The sequence below is a fragment of the Canis lupus genome, chromosome 7 (genome assembly GCF_011100685.1).
Source record: "Canis lupus familiaris isolate Mischka breed German Shepherd chromosome 7, alternate assembly UU_Cfam_GSD_1.0, whole genome shotgun sequence".
Classification (NCBI taxonomy): domain Eukaryota; kingdom Metazoa; phylum Chordata; class Mammalia; order Carnivora; family Canidae; genus Canis; species Canis lupus.
This window is the reverse complement of record NC_049228.1, coordinates 79299841-79322218: the sequence shown is the minus strand read 5'-3', so window position 1 is coordinate 79322218 and position 22378 is coordinate 79299841. Positions and strand designations below refer to the sequence as shown.

Here is a 22378-nt window from a genome sequence, read left to right as displayed (position 1 = left end):
TAACCTTCCAGTTTGTGTTCATGAGAGCAGGGATGGCCTCCTGAACACTCTCTGGGGGTGCCCAGCCCAGCATTTTACCTGTAGTAGTTGCTCAGTTAACGTCTGGCAATTGAGTCATCTTAGATGCAAGCAATAGGATTTCTGGCTCATTTATGCAGAAGAGGAACTCATTAAAATGATACTGGCTGGTAACCCGAATTGCTGCAGGGCACAGGAACCAGGCTTGGGAGAGTATTCAGGCAGGTGGCAGCGCCTGAGTGCCACTGCGGGCTGGCCTCCTGGTGATCCCACTGCCGCCCCAGAGAACCAGAGCTGGCTGCCCCAGCCGCTGCCCCCGTGGTCGTGTGCTTCTGGCCTCACTGCCTTCCAGTTCAGAGTTTGATTTGCTGGATTGAAGTTCTACCTGTAGGGAGGCTGGAAAGGTCTCATAAGAGGGAAATTCATTTATTTCACATAGAATGGTGCCTTTGCATATTAGCAGCCGAAAAGAGTGACCAGAATCCTTTACTAGAGTAGCCCGAGACTTTGACATTTTGACCGTGACACAAACAGAATTTCTGCTGAAAGTCCCCAGACAGGGGCTTCCTCCACACGGGAGGCTCCCCAGGTCTCCTGACAGTTGTCCTGGAAAGTATGAAGCCTGATGAATAGTTGATGTTACACATTACTCTTATGCTGCAAATGTGACTCCTTTATGTCCTTTGCCGATTCTTAATTTATATTTTAATAGAGACACAGGAGGGCACTCTAACCAACCAGCAGTAAAACCTAAGCGGTTTCAAAGCCGTGGCAGTCAAAAAAAAAAGAGGTAATACCTGACTTATGTCTGGATTGTTTACCAAAGGAGGAGAGCTGGAGGGGAAATGGAAGCAACAACTTTCTGGGGGGCCTTTAGCATCCCATAAAGGGCCCGCGGTTTACACTAAGGACTCGCGCCGGCCTGCCCTTGGGACCCATTCCACTGCAGCACGCGGGAGGACAAAGCGGCTCCTGCTCCGCGGCGGCTGGAGGCACAGAAGTAGTGAGCAGAGGCGGGCGGGCCCTGCTGCTCCGGGCTGCCTTCCCTTCAGCCGCCTCCGGACACCGGGGGGCGAGGGCAGGACGGTTCGCGCCGTGGGGTCCCTGGAGGCCGAAGGCGCGGCGCTGCGGGGCGGTCGGGGCGCATCCCCCCCCCCCCCCCCCGTGGTCCCGGCCGCCGCCCCGCGCGCCCCAAGCCCGGCGCTGGCTCCCGGGCGCCAGTGCTCTCCGCCCGCCGTCCCGGGGTCCCTGGGGGGGGCAGGGCCAGCCCGGGGGGGGGGGCAGGGGCGGCTCGATTCCACTCGACGGGCGGCTGCAGCTGCGCGCTGGCGGGCCTGGGCCTCGTCGGGCTCCGAGCTCCCCTCGGGCCCGGGCGGGAGACCGCGGCGCCCCGCGCTGTGCCGCGTTGTGGCCTTCGGTTGCCCCAAGCGCCCCAAGCTGCGGGGAAGGCCCCCCGGGCGACCTGAGAGAAGCCGGGCGGTCTGTCCAGGCTTGCAGCGGGGCGGGACAGCGACCGGGAGAAGGTCTGTGCGGCCCCGGGAAGCCCGGGCCCCCGCCGCAGCCCGCAGCGCTCGGCCCCCCCGGCCCCGCCCGGGCTCTCCGTGCGCACCTGTCGCGCGGGCCTCGCTGGGGGGGGGGGGCGACCTGGGGACTCCGCTGTCCTGGCTGGGGTCGCCGCGCCGGAACTCCGCGCTGCGGGAAGGGGGACGCTCCTTCTCCGGGATCGCGTTCCCGCAGGCGCGGCGTTTCGGGGCAACCCCCCCCGCCCCCCCCCACCGGGCGAGCGCGGAATCCGGGGTCCCCGAGCGGCGCCAGGAGCGCGCGGGGCGGCGGGGGCGGCGGGGCCGGCGGCGGGCGGGGCGCGGGCAGGGCGGGGCAGGGCGCGGCGTCCACGCGGTGGGTGCGCGGCGCTTCCATTCAAACTGGGGGGTCTGGGTTCTGGCGTCAGCGGAGGTGTGACCAACCAGAGTCCGGGGACGGGAATAAATTATGCAAATCGCCATCTGGCGATGGGTCAGATGACTCCCAGACTTTTGAAAAGTGCCTCGCCGGGAGCTCGAGGAGTGACAGCGGCGGGTTCTGGCTTCCCGGGCGGCGGCGCGCGCGAGGGCAGGCCCGGTCCCGAGCCCCGCTTCACCGCCGGCCGCACCTGCCGCGCGCTCGGGCCGGCGCCCCGGGCAGGAGACCGAGACCCCGACCCCGACCCCGACCCCGGCCCCGGCCCGGCCCGAGAGGCGCTCCCTCCGCGGCGCGCGGCCAGGGGGCGCGGCGGGGCGGGGAAGGATGCGGAACCGCGTGCCTCTGCTCTGCCTCTGCGCCGTCTCCTGTTGCTTGGCGGCGGGGGTCCGCACGCCCCGGGGGCCGGAGGCCCGGCCGCAAGGTACCGTGCACCTAGTCCCATTAGCCCGCACCCGCCCACCTCCAGCTCTGGGTGCCGCGTGCCCCTCACCGGCCCTGCCTGCTGCCCGCGGAATCCTCTTGTCTTTCCTACGACCCCGGAGCTCCTCCTGCTCGGCTCCCCGACGAGGGCTTGGGGCGGGGGCGGGGGCGGGACGGGCGCAGCTGAGAGGCTGCAGGGCGCCGGGTCGCCCTGGCCGGCCCCACCCCTCCCACGAGAAGGTTCCCTGGATCCGTGCGGTCCCGCCCGCCGCTCTTCAACCTTCCCTTTGCGAGGCACGAAGGGTGTTAGGGAGCTAAGTCGCCTGGCGCCCCCCTCCTCGCCCGGGGTAGGTGTTTGGAAAGTTGAGGCGGCAGAGCCGGGATGAGTACCTGCGGGAGCCTCGGCTGAGTACCTGCGGGAGCTGCTGGGCTTATTGCTCCTGGCGGCCAGCCTCCTCCTCCCTTGCACCCTTTTCCACCTCTCTTCACCTTCCTCCTCCTGGATGCTGGCTGTTCTTTCTTCTGAGTTCTATACGGCAGTCTCCCCCACTAGAGGAAGCCTGCCCTGGCCGAAAGAGGGTAGGGTCACCCACCTGGGGTGCCGGGTCAATTAGTTAAGCGGTGGAGAGGGGAGATCCCCTACGGCACCCCATTATTTCATCTCCTACTATTCTTCTGAGGTTGAGCCAAATGATGTTGGTCCATGTCAGCCTATGGACATGCAGGCGCGTTAATTTGGGTGAATGAGAGAGCCTTGCTTTACTCAACATGCTCTAGTGCTGACGAGAAGTGTGACCCGGGGTAGTCGCATCTCTAGCTCCTCTCCCGTAAAACGCTACCCTTCCTTCCAACTGATGGGTTCCGCAATTCTGAGTATCTGTGGGCCATTCCTTCAGTGCCCACCTAGTGCCAGGCTCTCTTCTAGGTGTGGGGGATACAATGAACAAAGCAGATGGAGACCCCTGCCTTCTGGAGCTAGTAGGAAGACAGACAATAAACCCATTAAAAGATATAAATGATGCTCAGTAGGAAAAAAGTAAAGCAGAGAGGGAGGAACAGGGTGCTGAAGGAAAAGATGGGCCAGTTTTCACCTGTGGTCAGGCTTCCCTCCCGGAGAGGCTGACACTGAGCAGGGAACTGAAGGAGGGAACAGAAGGATCCCAGAGCGTACAGGGATGAAGAAAAGTCACGGAGTCCCAGAGGTTGAAGTGACCCAGGCCGAACGTAGTAGTAATAAAGCTGGAGAATTCTGGGGTCAGAGAAGGCCGGATGCTCAGGTGAATGTTGGTATGGCACTAGGTGGGTTCATCCACCAATGTGCCCCAGGAAGCCAGAAGACTTGTTTTCTTTTTCTCCTACAATTCCCCATCTGGTCTCTACGAATGGCTATTTGGGTGGGAATCAGGGCAGAAGGCTATTTTTTGTCCATGGTTCAGATTTCTGCTATTGGGGCTTTTGTTCATCACTTTAATGTTGGTCAACCTGACGTTTGCTCATGCATTTTCTGGAACTCTGTCCTTTTTATATCAGGTGTATTCTTTTCCTCTCCACCACCCTCTTCACCACCACCTTCTCTACCATTTTGGTCTCTCTATTCATGATTTCATTTGGGATCCATTTGATTTGTTATCCATTCTGGGACAAATGAAACTCCCAGAGTGGTCATCTGGTATTTTTTTCCCCTTGATTTCTGGGTGACAGGAGAGTTCGATTTGTTAATTTCCTAGCCTGTTACAAGGGGATGGATAGTTTCCTGGATGGTTGGAAGAATGGTGGATGAAGGATTGGTTTAAGACTGTCCGTAAAAAAAAAAAAAAAAAAAAGACTGTCCGTAATAGCATGGTGATGCCAGTGCTTCGTGTTAAGAGGCCACAGGGACATCAGTGACATTATCTGTGTTTTGGGAGCGGGGCACTGTGTGTGAGCAGTGGAGCTGAAAGTAGCCTTTGCTGCTCTTACGAATTTCCCCATGGCTTCAGTCATTTATTTGACAACCTGAAAGAATGGCACATTTCTGGTACTGCAGGGAGTCCTGAGGATGCCAGAGGTCTTCAGAGTAAGTGCTGGAATCTAGCTGGGAATGCTAGGGGAAGCCCGTCATGTGATAGCTGATGGCTTCTTATCTCTAATTCCAAAATCTAGAATCTTCCAAAATTGGAACATTTGTTTGGTAATTCGTTTGGCAGCAAGACTTGGCCTTACCAGCCCTGAATTCATTTGGCAGCAAAAACTGACCGGAACTGGCATGAAGCTGCCTATAATATTTATTTTTGCCCTCGAGTTGGTGTGTAGTTACGTATTTCCCTACAGAAATATTAGTGTGTTTGATAATTGGGGGATGCCCCGACTACACTGGAGATTTCTTGTATCACATGGCTTCTGTACCATAATGCCTTTCTAACATCTGAAATGTTCTGAATTCTGAATCTTAGCTGGTCCCAAGCATTTCAGGAAAATAATCAAGGACTAAGTAGTCATGTGAGGGGAGGAAAGAGAACTGGTTTGATAGAGAAGAGGAGAGAAAAGCAAGAGACACCTGTTTATTTTAGAGTCACGGTACTTAGTGCCTGTGACAAACTAATATTCTTAAATATTGAGATGTCCCTTTATTATAGCTTTGCAACTCTTCTGGGAAGTGAGGAGAAACCAGTCAGCAGATATCAAAACTAAAACCCAGAGGATTAAGTCACACGTTCAAGATTGAACTAGAACCAGACCCCGGATCTCTCGTTTTCCCCAGCCCACTAGGTGCACCCATGCCCTGTTCTCTTTCCCCCAGATGAGCGCCACAGAGCCAGGGACGTACAGGTTACTGCCAAGCCTCCTGTGAGATTTAACCTTCGCACCTCTGAGGACTCGGAGCATGAGGGCTGCTACCTCCCCGTCGGCCACGACCAGCCTTTGGAAGACTGTGGCTTCAACGTGACGGCCAAAACCTTTTTCATCATTCATGGGTGGACGGTGAGCCCGGTGGGGGAAGCTCCGCAGCCTGACACAAGATTTGGTTTCCTTTGTTTTGGTCAATTAAAAAGAAGACTGGTGCTTCCAGATTCTGTGCTCTCTCTCTCCCCCTTCTCTTGTGGGCTGCTTGTGTTCCAGACAGCTGTGAAGAATGTAATGGGCACGTCGCAGAGGGGGCAATGTGGACTCCAGCAGGGTGGCATTTAACGCTGGCACACAGCGGGCTTTCGGAGAGTGGCTCTCCTGAAGGCAGCGGTCCAGCTCCACTGGCTCTTGAGGGGCCCTCTAATTACACTTAATTACATTGGTCAACCACTGCCTGGCGGGGGCCGTCCCTCCCTGAGAGCCAAGCTGAGCGGCAGCAACTTGACTGGCTCTGAGAGTCTCTGAAGAGCCAGCTGGCCTGGCTCGCTGGCCACCACTGGCACCGTGCCCTCCTGTTTGTATAGAGATGGCTCCGGTTAAAGGCACTGGGGCTCTTTATGTGCCCTAGCCGAGCAATGCACATTGAAAGGCCCATGACAAACTTCAACAAAAAAGGGCTTTAATGCTCAGCTTAAAAGCTTTTGACCAGTGAGGGGTTCATTCATTCATATAATGATGGTCTGTAGGAAAATGACACTATTAAGTGAGTAGGTCTCTGCCTGGGCTAATTGGGAGGGGACATTCTTCCTTTTAATGATGAGAAATTCATATCTGTGACATGCTTTCTGGGTCTTTAGGTCTATCACCAACTGCTGGGGTCAGGCCTGGGGGCAAGTGCCTATCTCCCTAGTGTGCCCGAAGAGATGGTTAGGTGCTTGTCTATTCATCCTCATCCCACAGCCTACAATTAGAATCCTGCAATTGAACCTTTTTAAGATTCGCCCCCCCCGCCCCCGCCCCGTCAGAATGCAAATACAAACTGCCTGCAACTTACAAATGGGTCGCATTCCAGAAAGTTCTTTTGTAATCTGTTTGGAACTTGGAACAGCAGTTTCCCATAGAGGCAAGATTGTAAATGGCGTTTGGGTTCCCAGGCCAGGCACAGAAAATCTATTTATCTAATAATGTACATGTGGATAGGTTTACAACTGGACCTAGGCACTATATATAACTTTGTTTCTGTGGGAAAATGTGTTCTGAGTTCTAATTTGGGATTCCAGGGACAGATCTTCCCTACTCTGGAATCAAGAGGGATGGCAGACATGGGTTGTGGGAAGGGGTCATTTGTTAACTCCGAGTTTGCCTACAAGACAGCATCTCCTTGCATCTCTGACAGAGAAGCTAATTCTCCAGGGCAACCTTTCCCATCTGACTTTGGGGCAACTTGCTTGTCTGTGACAGGGACTCATGCCCACCCCAGGCCAGAATCGCTACCAACACTTATCGCTTAGTCGTAGGCCCAGTGGACAGTAAGTGGCAGCGTAAGACACCGGCTGTGGGACTTCCGCTGGGAAAAGCAAGATAGAAAGAGCAATGGAAGACAAACACTCATGTGGCAGTCCTGCCTGTGGCTGGCCTTGCTCACGTGCAAGTGTTTGGTGCCTGAGCAGCCATTGTGAAAGCTCTGGAACTGGCCAGGGAGAGGGTCATGGAACTGAATTCCATATTCATTAGGACTTATGAAACCCCTAAGAAGAATGTTTTCAAATGTTCTGTTTTCTTTGCAGATGAGTGGCATGCTTGAAAGTTGGCTGTACAAACTTGTGTCAGCCCTACAGACAAGAGAGAAAGAAGCCAACGTCGTGGTGGTTGACTGGCTTCCCCTGGCCCACCAGCTCTACACAGACGCCGTCAATAACACTAGGGTGGTGGGATACAGTGTTGCCAGGATGCTTGACTGGCTGCAGGTAAGTGCTTTTACAAACAAGATCTTGAATCTGAACCTTCTTAAGAAAACACAGCTCCGTGAACCTCAGGATTCTAAGAGTATCTTTGGGATTCAACTTTTTGCTTGAAATACTTGAAAGCTGGAACTCTGGAAAGCATTTTGATGATTGATATATCTCCGGATCTTGCCTGTTCCTTTGTTTGTCAGAACCACATTTGCCTGACAGGTCATTCAGGTTGGGAATTGTCAGGAGCCAGGACCAGCTTGAAATCTTGAAATCTGGGTCGCCTGGGTGGCTCAGCGGTTGAGCGCCTGCCTTTGGCCCAGGGGCCTGATCCTGGAGTCCCGGGATCAAGTCCCACGTCGGGCTCCCAGCATGGAGCCTGCTTCTCCCTCTGCCTGTGTCTCTGCCTCTCTCTCTGTTTCTTATGAATTAAAAAAAAAGAAAAAGAAAAACAAAAAGAAATCTTGAAATCTTACTAGAGTCTGCTCTTTCCTTGGAAGGGTGGCGGTCCTCAGGGAGAAGAGAGCATTGGTTCCAACATATGCAGCCTAATGCTACGCTTAAAATATTAAGCGTGGGAAACAGATGCCAAGGTCCTACATTCACTCTGTATGAGTTAATGATTTGCCTGAGATCTGCGGACCTACCTGGAGGCAGGGGTGTACTGGCAAAGTAACCCCATTATTGGGGCATTTCCAGCTTGATCTTCCCTTCCTTTTGCCCGTGGAGTCTGATGCATGCTGATAGCATTCAGGGCAGGGTTCTCGAGCAGTACCTCAGCTCTCTGCCTGGGTTGTTCTGTAGGGCTCAATTTCTGAGCTGTGGGGTCAAAGCCCCATCTCCTCCCCCAACCAGTGAAGTGACCTTTCAGGGTATGATGCTTCCACTCTGGGGTCCTGGGTGGGCTGGTGGTGAGCAGGTTAGCACTTTCTGGGGCCTAAGAAGCTGTAGGCTGTGAAAGAGTAGGCTGTGGTAGGCACTTAGTCCTCAGTGATCCTGGTGGCTTAGTGGTCCACGTAGCCACCCCCACCTCCCATAGTGCTGAGAGAAGGGAGATGCAGCCGAAGGGTCAGGTGTGTAGCTTCTAGTCATAACCCCCCTTGCCCCAAACACTAGGCACACAAAGTGCCGTGAAGGCCTCTTGCCTTCCCCTCCCTGGCTGTGTCCATCCCTGTCTCCTTGCCAGGCATGTGGGCCATGCCCTGGAAAGTCTCTGTCTCTGGTTCCCAGGGCTCTTCCTTGTTGCCATAGAATTATTGAATTGTCGGGACCCTGTGGGCTCAGGGTCACCCGCACGCTGCACTCACACACTTTTGTGGCTTCCTGCAGGAGAAGGATGATTTTTCTCTCGGGAATGTTCACTTGATCGGCTACAGCCTCGGAGCTCACGTGGCTGGGTACGCTGGCAACTTCGTGAAAGGCACGGTGGGCAGGATCACAGGTAGGCTCTGCTTCCCACGTCATCGGCTGACCCCTGAGCTTCCTCAGCAGCTCCCCCGAGCTGGCTTTTCTGAAATGCAGTGCTCCCCCGGAAGCAGCACATGGGAGCCCTAGAGGGCTAGCCTCGGAAGGGACCCAGAGAATATCTAATCCAGAGCTTTCAAGGGTTCTATTTGGTCGCAGAGTCCTTCTTTCAGGTTGACCTTGTGTGGGACCCCGATAGATGAGACAGGTAGAAGGGACGTTCTGGTCGAAGCCAGGTAGATGTTAGGCAGTCCTAGCTTTGCTACGGGCCTTCCGGTTCCCCAGAGAAATCTCGGGGTCCCTGAGCACCAGTTTGAAAACCACAGGTCTGGTCTGCTGAGCAAGGAAATGCCCAGAGGCAAACAGCAAATAACCAAGGTGCAGAATTGCGGTGGATCCTGACCTGTGAACCTTGAGGGCTCACTCTGTTCTCTGCCAGTGATGCTTAGGACCTCCAGGGAAATGAACCCTGTTGGATTCTTATTTGAATTCCACCTCATTTCTGTTTCATCCACCACCAGCCTTTTCCCACTGTGTGCTGGCATGCTTATTAGTGGTCATTATCTGTTTAAAAAGGGTGCTTAAACTTCGTTGTCAAATAAGCCCTTCTGGTATTGGTACCCGGGTCGTTAGTAAGAAATTTGCATTTTCCATCCTGGCGAACTTCTGATCTGTGTTTGGATTCGATCATTTAGTGATTTGAGAAGTGTGAAAGATTTTCTTTTCCACTGTTGTGCTTCCTCAACTCTGTACACAGAGCTTCCTCCAGGCTGAAATTAATGGCAAATTTGTGGCCCTAAACTTTTTTTAAAAAAAGATTTTATTTATTTATCTGAGATAGAGAGAAAGAGCGATAGAGAGAGCAACAGCAGGGAGCAGGTGGAAAGGCAGAAGCAGGATGTAGGGCTCAACCCAGGACCCTGGGATCATGACCTGAGCCGAAGGCAGACCTTCAGCCGCTGAGCCCTCCAAGAGCCCCATGTTGCCCTAAAATTTTATCTTCCTTCTGGAATTCTTTTATTTTTCTTCACTCCCAGCTTCCTTCTTGCCTCCAAGATACCAGGACCCGACTGGTCATCTAGAAGGAAAGATATGATCTGTGTCTTTCCCGGCAGTGCTTTTATTTTAAAACACAAAGAAGTCCTGTCTAAAACAGAAGAGTCCTTAGCTAACAAGTGACATAGTAAAGGTAGATGTTCATGTTTTAGCACCAAGCTAATGGGGTACTTTAAAAAAAAAAATATATATATATATATATATATATATATTTGTGAGATTATATTGGCCTGCGTCACATCATCCTTGGGCTTTGGCCTAGCGCGCACACACGTATGCACACACACCCCTATAGGTCCTGTTATTTGATTTAGGAAACCTCAAGAGCCTTTTTGTTTCCCAAGATCTTGGGGCCCGAGCACCCAGGAGGCAGGACCATGTGGCTGCCCGTGCCTGTGCGCGTAGCTGCGGTGCGGGGCTGTAAGCCACTCCAGCTCCGGTGGCCACGCAGCCCCCAGCCCAGCCAGACGCTCAGATTCAGAGCCCGGCCCGCCTCGTTCAAGCTGCAGCCCGTAGGAGTGTCCCCTCCACACCCCCCAGCTGTGGATCCTCCCTTTCCCTCTTTCTGAATCTGACAGTGATGGGGCTGGGGGAGGGTGTTCTGGGACCCCCCGCCCGCTCCTCCCCGCCCAGTGCCTGTTTGGGTGGTGGCCTCCGAGACAACGGCTCTGCTGACGGAATGCTAAAATCAGTGCTCCTTGCAGCTTGTGTGTCCCGAGCACGCTTCTTCTCTCCAGCCTTTCTCTGCGGTGGGGGCCTGGTAGGTGCTCAGGAAATTATACCCTCTACCCTCAGCACCTCAGGGATGGGCTCACCTGACATGGCTGTGTGCTTGCCCGATGGGGGAGGCGGGTGTGCACTCCTCCTCTCTGTCGGTAGACCCCCCATGAGCCAGGGAACCACGTGGTCCCAAGGGGTACAAGGACCAGATTGCAGCTTGAGTGGGGTCCTGAGGCCAACAGGGGCAACACCTGAACCCTGGTCTTGCTTGGATTAGAGCTATGGCCTGGGGTTTGCCAGTTTTACCTTCTTCGGCTTTTGACAGAATTCTGTGCTATGCTAGGGAAGAGGTCATATATTTGTTAGTCATAAACAGATAAGCGGATTCATTCATTTATTTAAGAAATAGGAGTTAAGGGTCCACTCTACAGACTGTGGGCCAGATGCTTCCTAATGTCAAGCACCACCTAAGCTAAGCTGTGACAGGTACTGGGTGCTAGCTCGAAGACTTGTCACAATGGGGTCACGGGGGCCTCTTGGCTTCATTTTACAGGTGGGGAAACGGGGACTCTGTGCTGAAATAATGGGAGCAATGTCTAACCGTCATAAGTAGCAGAGCCAGGATTCAAATGCAGGCTGGCAGATTGCAGAGGCCGCACCCAGCCACCAGCCCCTATCACTCCTCTCTTTTGCTGGTGGATATAAAACAGTGATGCAAGGGCAGCAGGCCCTGCCCTGCTAGGCCACCGTGCAGAGGCTCTCCGGGGTGTGCATGCGTGTGCGTGTGTGCAACTTTCACTGGCTGAAGAGAACGTCTTTGGAAGGGCTCTGACTGCATGGAAGAAAGGGTGGCTCTCTGCTTTTGCTTTTCTTGGAGGGGACGAGAGCTCCCTCCTATTCCTGGTGAAAAAAAAGTAAATGGGGCAGCCTTTCCCGGAGAGTCTGTGAGGCCTGGTTATGCATTGGGCTGGGGGAGTCCAGTCCGGGTAGGCAAAGCTCGCAGCCCCCAGGCCCTGCCCCCAGCCCCCAGCCCCTGCCCCCAGCCCCTAGCCCCCAGCCCCTGCCCCCAGCCCCCAGCCCCCAGCCCCCAGCCCCAGCCCCCAGCACCCAGCCAGTCCTGTCCAGGAGCCCTGCCACTGCCTGCATTCCTCTGGCACAGCTGGGTTTCCATGGCTCTGACGGTCTGGTGGAGACTTTTATTCACATCAAGCAAAGAGCCCCTCCCTTGTATTGGTTGCAAAGCAGAATGGTCTTCTTTCTCTCTTTTTTTAATTCCAGAAAACATAGCAAGAAGCAGGGGGCGGCTGCCTGTGTTGAGACCACAGCCCTTGGCAGCCTCTGAACTGAGGCATCACGGGCCGTGCTGGGGGTCACTGCTCCCGTGCCACCCTTCTTTTGGGCCCAGGGCTGCTGATGAACCGCCAGGCACCCTGTGCTTCCAGGCATTTATCTAAACTTCTTCTGGAACCTGCTTATTTTCATGCAAGACGCGTTTCATAAGTTTACTGTTGACTCCAGATGGTAGCTCTGCCTGCTGTGTAGCCTGAAATCGGCCCAGTGATTCGAGGCTCACCGTGTGCTCCCTGGTTCTCTTGCACTGGGGCTTGGGGGTCCTATTACCCATCTCCTCCTTGTATGACTCTGTTCTTGGTCTTAACTCCTCTCTGACGTGGTGTTTCTAGACCACGGTGCCTGGGCCTCAGTGCCGTTCACATTTGGGTCAGCTAATGCTTTGTTGTGGGAACTGATCTGCGCATTGCTGGATGTTTATCAGTTTCCCTGGCCTCTGCCCGCCAGCTGCTAACAGCTTCTCTCTCTCCACAACTGTGACAACCACAAATGTCTGAGACATCGCCAAATGTCCCCTTAGCAGCAAACTCACTCCCAGCTGAGAACCACTGTTCTAGACTAAACAGTGTGCAGTACTCTCAGCTTCCTCCGGGCCCTCGCCTGTGTCTGTAGGGCAGAGGGCTCTCCAGGCTGGCATGAAGTCAGCTCCCACAATCACTTGAGCTTGGTAATAGCAGCTAGTACTTACACTGACAAGCACTTAATCTCTTAATATCTCACATGAACTGTGTGGATTAAGATGTTCAGGTTCAGTTTTATCGATGATACTGAAGGTGGGAGATGTTTTTTCCAATCTTCAGGCTGGAAATTCACAGACCATCTCCTTTTAGGATCTTCAGATTCAATTCAAAGACCACCTCCTTTTATAATCACCTGGGGAAACCGGACTTGTTAATCAAAATCTCTAGAGGGCTGGGGAATCCGCAACTCAGGCTTTGCCAATTCTTTTCTTCGGATGGTTTACATTCATGTGGTTCCAAAATAGAAGTCTCTTATCGTTGCTGCCACCTACTAGGTCCTCCCGCCACCTCTCTGCTGCACGCATATATACAAGTAGCCAGTGGCCTGTGTATCCATCCTTCCAGACGTTTATGTAGCCACCTAATAGACTTGGGATTTTCCGCAAGCTCCCAGTGATATTTGTGCTGTTTCAAATGTGAGAACCAGTTCTCTCTATGCTGCTGTTTGCCTGGGCAGTGCAGAAAGTCTATAGGCAAAAAGATTTCTCCCTCTAGCTGCAAAATACAGGAATTCCGGAGGCCTGGGACACGGGTCCTCAGTGTAAGTCTGGTGTGCCCTCCACCCCTGATTTCACCAGTCCACCCTTGGGCCAGATTTATCGCTAAAGGAAGGGGAAGAGTAAGTCCACATGCAAACAGCTCAGTTTGGGAAAACTGAGTGCTCCCTCCAGAAGATGTGGGTAGCCTGGTTATTCCATGAAAAGCCTGCTACACTAAGGCTGTGGAAGGCTTTCAATGGGAGAATAAATGAGATGAATGGCTTAGTTAGGCTAGCCTGAGTTCTTTCTAGAATGGCTTCATTTCTGACGGTCTGGGGATCCTGGGAGCTGCATGGCCTTGTGAACCCGGCAGCTAGTTTTCCGAGTCAGTTGAGTTGTCAGGACAGGTGAAGGCTTCAGAAGAAAGTAAAAGGTCCCTGACTGCATGCATCACCCTATTTCAGGTTGGGGGGGCTGGCTCTGAGGAGGCCTCATTATACATACATGGGCTTACTCGTAAGTCAGGTCTCATGCCCTTGGTCCACCCGACACAGCTAGTCTTGGCTCCCCCTCCCACTCTAGGTTTGGATCCTGCTGGGCCCATGTTTGAAGGAGTGGACATCCATAGGAGGCTGTCCCCTGACGACGCAGACTTCGTGGATGTCCTCCACACTTACACACGTTCCTTCGGCTTGAGCATTGGGATCCAGATGCCCGTGGGCCACATCGACATCTACCCCAATGGGGGGGACTTCCAGCCAGGCTGTGGACTCAATGATGTGTTGGGCTCAATCGCATATGGAAGTAAGTTCCTATTTTCTGCCTCACGTAGAGGTTTGACTGGGTGATCACAGCTCCTCCGAAACCAGCACGAGCTGGTCGTGCTCCCACCAATGTTCATTTCATTGCATGCACACCCTCCATGGGGCCTCCAACCCCGTGTACCGTTCATTTTTCTGTGGGCTTATTAACAGCAATCTGTTGGCCTCTGCTTTGCATTCCCATGCTTTGAGGTCCTGGTTATTATTGCTTAATTTCTTTTTACAAGAAAAGGAACATATATTTGTTGGGGAAAAAAAAGGTCAAGCAATGCAGAGTCGCATAGAGCATTCTCCCACCCCCTCTTTACTCTTCAAAGGTAGCCAATGGGGGCAATTTTGTGTGTATCCTTCTGGTCTGGTTTTCTTTTTAATTTTTTTTATTTATTTATTTATTTATTTATTTATTTATTTATTTATTTATTTATGATAGTCACAGAGAGAGGGAGAGAGAGGCAGAGACACAGGCAGAGGGAGAAGCAGGCTCCATGCACTGGGAGCCTGATGTGGGATTCAATCCCGGGTCTCCAGGATCGCGCCCTGGGCCAAAGGCAGGCGCCAAACCGCTGCGCCACCCAGGGATCCCTGGTTTTCTTTTTAAATGTGTGTGTGTGTGTGTGTGTGTATGAGATTATAGTTTTTGAAATCACGTTGTTCTGTAACTTTACTTTTTTAGTCATAATATACATAATGAATATTCTTAAACACCAGAGCACATAGATTTGCTTACCTTATTCTTTTTAAAGTCTGTACAATATTCTACGGCATGGATGCACTATAATTTAATTTTTTGTGACATTTTACTTTATCTTTCTAACAAGATTTATTTATTTGAGAGAGAGAGCGCGTGCGCACAAGCAGGGGGGAGGAACAGAGGGAGAAGCAGACTCACCCCTGAGCAGGGAGCCTGATGCAGGACTCAATCCCAGGACCTGGGATCATGACCTGAGCTGAAGGCAGATGCTTAACTGACTGAGCCCCCCAGGCGCCCCTTTTGTGACATTTTAAAGAAGTAAAATCAAGATGATGTCTCCATTTACTGATGATTTACTGTCTGCATGCCTGAGCCCGTTCCCAGCACACTTGGGCTGAACTGAATTTGCTGCTGAAGCTCAAGTGTGGTGGAGTGACCGGGCTCTTCCCAGGTTTCCCACTCGATCACTACCCCAGGGCCCACCAGCATTGCGAGGTCTTGGCCCCTGTTGGTTCTCTGCGCTCCGATAGACTGCCCTTTGGATGTCCCACTCCCTCATGCAGCCTGACTGTAGCCCTCCCTCAATGTGATCATATCCAAGTGGCCCTTGAAGGCTTAGAGGTCCGTACAGGTGACGGCATCCTTAAGGCCAGTGGTGTTACTGAGGAAGGGATGGGATGGCTTTGTCCAATTTTTCTTAAGGTCCTCCAGTTTAAGGAACGATTGGCTTTAGCTTCTGGTGACCAGAGATAATGATGAACGTGGACTAGAAAATCCAAATTATGCTCCTAACTTTGTAACCATCTGATCGTGTGACTCTGAGCAAGTTACGGACTCTCTCTGGGCCTTGGGGGGCGTGATCTGTATTTGATGAGAGGCTCATCCTGTGTGTTCTCTGCCCACCCCAGCAATCACGGAGGTGGTGAAATGTGAGCACGAGCGGGCCGTGCACCTCTTTGTTGACTCCCTGGTGAATCAGGACAAGCCGAGTTTTGCGTTCCAGTGCACAGACTCAAATCGCTTCAAAAAGGGGATCTGTCTCAGCTGCCGGAAGAACCGGTGTAATAGCATCGGCTACAACGCGAAGAAAACGAGGAGCAAGAGGAACAGCAAAATGTATCTCAAAACCCGGGCGGGCATGCCTTTCAGAGGTAACCCCCATCCCCCCTGGCACCTGCCCAATGGCCTTCATCTTTTCCCTTCTTCTCAGTTCCACCTTGTGGAAAGGGCAGGTCCCAACCCAGGACGTGTGGCAGAAGCACAGTGAGCTCAGATCACTGCACGTCACACGATGTTGTGCGCACCCTAGGAAAGCTGATCTTGCCGAATAAGTGGTGGGAACTCTTTGTGCTGCGTATCATCATTCTGTGATCACAATATCAATACCTTGAATTTGTATTAAGATCAGAATTTTTCGTTGCCTTGCCTTTGGCTTTCGCGAAGCTGTTTAGTATTTTCCTCCTTTCAGTGTCACAACTAACCTGAGAATGGACCAAGAGGGAGTTGGCATGATGTTGTGCATTTTTACAACATATTCTAAAACCCATCAGTTTTGTGGGTGCTGTTTGACCTATAGAGGAAGCTGGGGCTCAGAGAGTGAATGCGTTGGCCCTTAATTCAAGGTCGCGCAGCTAGAGAGTTGCTAGGCTGGAACCAGCTCCCCCTCCCAGTTCCCCAAACTCCCAAGTTTGGGGCTTGTTTTATACTGTAGTGATCCCTCATCCCATCAGGCTGAATGAGAGCAGAGGGAGGCTGGGTTGGACTGAGGGACCCCTAAGAACTCGGGGTACTGGGTGACTCAGGTTGAGTCGGGGTGTCCTGAGATGACCAGCAAAGCTCACACGTGCCTTTGTTCTGCTATCTCCGCAGTTTACCATTATCAGATGAAAATCCATATCTTCAGCTACAAGAATGTGGGAGAAATCGAACCCAACTTTTATGTCACCCTTTATGGCACCAGCACAGACTCCCAGACTCTGCCTTTGGAAATGTAAGTCGCAAGCTCCCTTTGATGGGCTCGGGACCAAGGACAAGTCAGTGTGAGAATGAGCGAGCATGAGAGCGTTTGAACGAGTGCAGGGAAGTGTAGCCTGAGTGCTGGCGGGATGGGCTGGGTGGTTCCAGAGGCCCCTGTGGTCCACACTCCCCACCAAGCCCTTGACTCAGACCCTTTCTGGGCGGGATGCTCCTGGATGAGTCAGCAGCAGGAGAAGCTGCTGGATCAGCTGGACAGAAACTGCCGTTTCATTTCAGGCAACGCCTGACACCTGAGGCTGTAGGAAATTTGGAACACAAATGCCATTCCTGTACTGTTTCTAATCTGTGGGAAGGGCGCATAGCAGCGTGTATCTGTTGGTCACACGCAAGGTGCAAAGCAATATGCTGTGTAGTGTGGGGATGGCCAGGTCATGTCATCAAAGTACTCACTTCCTAGGGCTCAGGGTGTGGTTGGGGGAGCAGGTGTGTGCACATACTGCCGCGCACACATGGGGGCAGGACAGGTCCCCGAGTGTCAGGTGAGGGGTACAGGCAGGAAGGGGCTGGGAGTTCAAGGGAGACTAGTGTGTGTGGGCCCATTTCACGGTGGTCCCCATGGGACCGGTGCTACCACTGTGTCACCCCACAGAGAGGCAGGTCAGTGACACCTGCTCCTGTGTCCCCTTGTAGAGTGGAGCAGATTGGGCTAAATGCCACCAATACCTTCCTGGTCTACACTGAGGAGGACCTGGGCGACCTCTTGAAGATTAAACTCACCTGGGAGGGGGCGATTCAGTCCTGGTACAACCTGTGGAAGGAGCTTCGCAGTTACCTGTCTCAGCCCCGCAGCACGGAGGAGGAGCTGAGCATCAGGCGCATCCGGGTCAAGTCTGGGGAGACTCAGCGCAGGTAAGGGGCCTGGGCGCTTTCTGGGCTCCGTGTCCCTGGGGAGCGGAGGGCGGCGGCCTCTGCAGCGGCCTCTCCTGTGCTGAGCGTGCGCTTCCCAGTGTTCCGTCTGCAGGGTCCGGGGCAGCCCCCAGATGGCTTCGTAAGGAAAAGTGAACACTGTACAGCAAGACCTCTGGCAGCCGTGGCATCAGTTGTGTCCCGACGCCGGGCCCTCGGCTGCGGCAGGGGGCAGGGTGGGGCTGGAGTCCAGCCGTCCTTGCCCCTGCTGCGCCAGTGTCGGCCCGGGGGGGGGGGGCTTGTCCTGCTCGGGGCTCTCGGGGAGCCCTGCCTCACTGAGCCGTCTTCGCTTGGCCCTGTGTCGGGACAAACCAGGGTATCCAGCTGGGGAGCCCCGTGGTGAGGGCTGCCAACCCCTGGCTTCCAGCCCCTGATTTCCGGAGGGCTGTTCGCTTCCTCCACAGACTGAGTCGGGCTCATGGGCCGGGCCTGACGTCAGGGTCAGGGGCCGAGGCCCGTCTATGCCAGGCCTGCCGCGGCCCCGCCTGGGAACTGCGCACCTGTGTGTCTCGGCCCAACGCTGCACCTTGGCTCTCTGAGCAGGAGCCGGGGAAGCCCGCGGGGCCTTGGTCACGGGAGGGGGGCTTTCTCGCCACGTGTTTCCGTGGACTGCTGGGCGTCGCGGGCAACCTCGGGGTGACGGGAAGCGCCCCCGCGGTCTCTGTCCCTAGTCTGCTGTTTCTCTGTGTCACGGCCCTTCCTGTTTCCCGCTTCCATCCATCGCCTGTGGTGCCATGTGGCCGAGGGGGGGAGGGAGGCTCGGGGCCCTTGTCCGAGAGGTTCTGGTCTAGAAACACGTCACCTGGGGGCAGCTGAAGGCCCTTTGCCCCCTGCCCCGCCCTGGGTTTCATTAGATGTGTGCTCCAACTTGACAAGATACCATTAAATCTTCTTTCAAGCTGTTTTAGACAAATTGACAACCTAAGAGTGAGAGTTCCGCTCTCCCTTGTCCTTGCCTCCGTTTGGCGGGACACTGTCACCATTCTGAGGGCTGCAAACTGGTCCCTGACTGCGTGTTTATGTGTTTTAGTTTCCTGATCTCAGTGAGGTACGTCCCCTCCTTATATGTTTACGGGCTGTGTGGGCTTCCTGGCAAAGCTTCCCAAAACTGTTTTGAATGTGGCCTTTTCCCTTTTAGTCTGCATGTCCCATATATCAGGGTCAGGGGCCCCATACATGTCTTGGTCATGGGTCATGCTCACCACACACTGCTGAGACCCACACACCCTGTATGTCACGGTTGCGGTGGTTATTCGGGTATCGTTTTCTTCTGTGATCCTGGCTGAGCATTTTCTGAACCTTTGATTTAGACTCCCAGCTGAATCCCACTTCTGCCTGTCACTGGGGATCCATGAGCACCGTATTGGAAATGCCTCAGGGCCCTCCGTTTGGTGGCATTTGCAGTCTGCCCTGGGGATGAGCATCCATGAGCACCTCAGGGCCATGTATGATGTGTTAAGATGGGACAACACATTCATTGTTGACTCCGTGCCATATGAGGCAATGGCCATAGCACAGACTACATTCGTAGAACGTGCTATCAAGATTCAAGGGCATGGGCAATCAGGGAGGCTCCAGAGAGGCCATGCCTTGGGAGGCAGGCAGACTTTTCAATGAACCAACAGTAGAAAGTGAAAGAAGTGTGATGAAATTCTGCATGAACCAGATCACGGAGGGTTCACCAAGACATGGTTTGGGCACTCGCAGCAGCGATGGGGAGTTCCAAAGATTTGAGTCGGGTGTGGCCTAATGAAAAGACCCCCTCACTCGGCCCACTTTGGATCCAGAAAGCATCATCTGGCCAAGGCACTCCCCTACGAGAGTTGTGGCTACATTGGCAGGTTCTTTTTCTTCCTAGATTGACTTTTTGTGTGGACGACTTCGAGAACACCAGCATTTCCCCTGGCCAAGAGCTCTGGTTTCACAAGTGTCGGGATGGCTGGAGAATGAAAAATGAAACCAGGTAACTGGGACTCTGTCATCTGCAGTGCATGTTGACGGGTCACCCAGCATGTGCTGGACGTGGGTCTGGGTGCTTGGGACACAGCACACAATGGGTGCAAATCCCTTCTGCCCTGAATCTGACCTGTCGGGAGGAGGTAGGCCAGTTGGTGGAAGATGCAGGATGTTGTACAAGTCTGTGTCCCTTCACCTCTTGTCCTGCCTCTTGCCCCGAGGATGTTCACAGCCGGTGGCCCTGCTGGAATCAGGCCACCTTAGAATGGACCTGTCCATCGAGACCAGGGCTGTGGGAAGGTTCTAGGGCTCCTAGCTTCCTTCCAGGCACGTGTTTGGAGTGGGCATCAGGTGGGAGGTAAGGGTAAGCATATGCTTGGTCTCAATGGACAGGTCCATTCTAAGGTGGCCTGATTATAAGCAGAGCACACCCTCAGTGCAGACTGCCGTGTTCACCAAATGGATGACCAAGTGCCCCTCTTATAGGCTTCCCTTCGGCTCAGCCGCGGAGCTTCCCTGAGGGGCTGCCCCGCCCCCCCGCCTCCCAGGGACACGGAGGAGCGTTCCTGCTGACAACCCACCTGATGGAAGGACCCCACTTGGCCTTGACCCTAGCGCCTGGAAGAATCTGTTTGCTGGGCCCAGGACCTTACCTCCTATGATGGTTGGGACATCTCGCCGGAGGGGACTGCGCACGGCCACTCCTGCCACCCCTGCTGGCCCCGGGTGACTCCAGCTCCGGCCTGTGTGCAAAGGGTGGAGGGCCCGGGCCTCTCCAAGGTGCCCGGTGAGCCTGTGCTTTCCCTGCCAAGAGTTGCTCGTGCAAGGCTGTGAGCTGCCCGAGCGGACCTGAGGGGTGGGGAGGGCTTTCTGCTGGGAGCGGACTTGTGTCAGGGTGGCAGACCCGTGACCTCGTTCACCCAGAGAGCCCCAGAGCACCTCACCTGGGGCAGTGGTGAGGCCCTCACTGTTGGGGTTCCATGGGCTGCACTCGATGGGTACTGGCCACATGTCAGATGTTCTGTCCTGCCGCCCGGCTTGTCCTGAAAGCACACGTCACTGGCTTTTCTCAGTTTTCCACTGCTTACTTTTTGATGGTACAAATGTGTATTAAGCACTTAAACTTAATTAGCACAAGGCAGTAGACGTATTCATAAACCTTTCCAGATGTGGAGTCCAATGGGGTTGGGATTTCTAGACTCCCTTCCAGTTTAGGTGATCCGTGGATACACACGTGGTGATGGGCATGGGGGACACGGTGGGGGAGGCTACAGGGCTAAGAGCCGGGATCCTAAGCTTTTGATGGTCTCAGCTGGTTCTTGCTGGTGAACGTGTGTACTCCCTACGTGCGTGTTCCATCACTTGCATCGGAGCAAGCAGGGCACCGCATGTGCTGGGGACAGGAGGTGGCCAGTTACCAAATGTGATGGCTTTGGAGCCGAATCTCTTCTGCTCAGGAAGATAGACAGTGTCACGTATCTATTGCACACATCTGTTCACCCGTCATCAGAGCTGGCACTAGGATTTGATAGGGTGCTTTTCCCTCCTTGGCACCCCTGGCTCTGATACCAGGGCCTTCTCTGTGTTGAACTCAGAAAAGCCTCCCATTTCAGATCTTGAGATGAATGAATACACGTGAGAGCTGGGAGACTGATTAACTTTTCCAAAGGTTTGCAGGAGCATCGCCAAACTAGAGCCTCACAGCGGGAGGTGAGCGGGGGCCACCGCAGGAGCCACCACAGGCTCTGCTTACAGCACCTGGCTTCCCGAGCGTCAGCCCCATGCCTGCAGTTGCACATGGAGCTCACGGTGGAGTCAGGTCCTGGTTTCCCAGAGGCGAGCCCGTGCTGTGCTCCTCTTTGCAACTTCATCCAGACGTCTACAGCCTTTTCTCACCAGGATGCCCCGATGTGACCAACGAGGAATTGTTTTTCAGAGCCATCCATAAAACCATGAACCCTTTCATTAATGTATAACTGGGAAAGCGACTGTTCCAAGAGGTTGGGCTTTTTATGGGTGAGATTTATTTGGAAGGAGGTGTGATGTCAAGTTGGGGGACAAGATTGATTTTCTTTGTACTTAGGTGTTTAAGGGATGTCGTTTGAATCTGCATTGTGCCAAAGTTGTATCATTGTTTAATGCCAAAATTTTGAAGATGTCAGCAGTCAAGTCTTAATTAATTCAAGGTATTTTCTTAAATGGTGTGCTTCTTCTGTTGCTTCTGTGAATGCTTTCTAGCCAAAGTGGACCTTGTATTATTGACCGTTCATCCCAATTACTTCTGACTTCTGTTTTTAGTAATAGAAGCCTTAGGAATCAATTCCTCAGTGGGTCTTGTATTTATACATTTGGCTCGAAGCCTTATTTGTATATAATGATGCTTTTTTTTTAACACTTAGAATACTATTTATTTCTCAAGTGTATATAATGTATAAAAACAAATATATGGCTAGTTTTTATTTTAAAATTAACCAATTTTGAGATTAGAATTTTAAATAGGAAAATAATAAAAAAATCTATACAACTCTTTGTGATTTGGCATCTCAATTCTTAATATTTGAAAGAATTATAGCTGCCCAAGCCTAGGTTCTGACAAAAAATTACCTTTGTATAAGCTCTACCCTCTGATACTAATTATTGGAAGGAAGTGGATAACAGCTCCTTTCACTAAAGAACAAGATGGGAAATTATTTGAATTGCAGAAACTCCTGAAGTGTATGTTAGGAAAAAAGGCAGGACATTGGTAAATATCGGGGAAGACATAGGTTTGATTGCTTGGGACCCAGATAGCAGTGACCCAAGGCAGGTAGCAGCTGAATTCTCTATTATGTTAAAGTCTTGGGTAGTATTGAGGTTCTGCTCCTTAAAGCTGAGAGGGGTCTAGGCTCTAAGTTTTTCCTGTGCCACCCACTGGATGTTCCTTTCATCCCACAGCCCAAAGTGACCCTCATTGGGTCCCTTTCCAGACTGTGAGAAGGAGGAG

General features: G+C 53.2%; 1 protein-coding gene across 2 annotated transcripts; it reads left to right on the top strand.

The window, feature by feature from the left end:
- The first annotated feature begins 2245 nt into the window (after window positions 1-2245).
- LIPG (lipase G, endothelial type) lies at window positions 2246-21594 on the top strand. Of its 2 annotated transcripts, none has more exons than XM_038543980.1 (10): window positions 2246-2398; window positions 5177-5358; window positions 7011-7190; window positions 8505-8616; window positions 13567-13788; window positions 15405-15647; window positions 16366-16486; window positions 17164-17382; window positions 19298-19402; window positions 19882-21594. In XM_038543980.1, the coding sequence occupies exons 1-10, from the start codon at window positions 2302-2304 to the stop codon at window positions 19913-19915; spliced, it is 1515 nt and encodes a 504-aa protein (XP_038399908.1). In that variant the 5' UTR covers window positions 2246-2301; the 3' UTR covers window positions 19916-21594. The 2 variants fall into 2 exon arrangements, with proteins under 2 accessions (XP_038399908.1, XP_038399909.1); XM_038543981.1 differs by lacking the exon at window positions 2246-2398 and adding an exon at window positions 2657-2744.
- The last annotated feature ends 784 nt before the right edge of the window (window positions 21595-22378 follow it).

Coding starts and splice junctions, on each gene's coding strand:
- LIPG (XM_038543980.1), top strand. CDS start 2,302: ATGCGGAACCGCGTGCCTCTGCTCTGCCTCTGCGCCGTCTCCTGTTGC. Junction 7,191..8,504: donor GGATGCTTGACTGGCTGCAG/GTAAGTGCTTTT, acceptor GGCTTCCTGCAG/GAGAAGGATGATTTTTCTCT. Junction 15,648..16,365: donor GGCGGGCATGCCTTTCAGAG/GTAACCCCCATC, acceptor CTATCTCCGCAG/TTTACCATTATCAGATGAAA.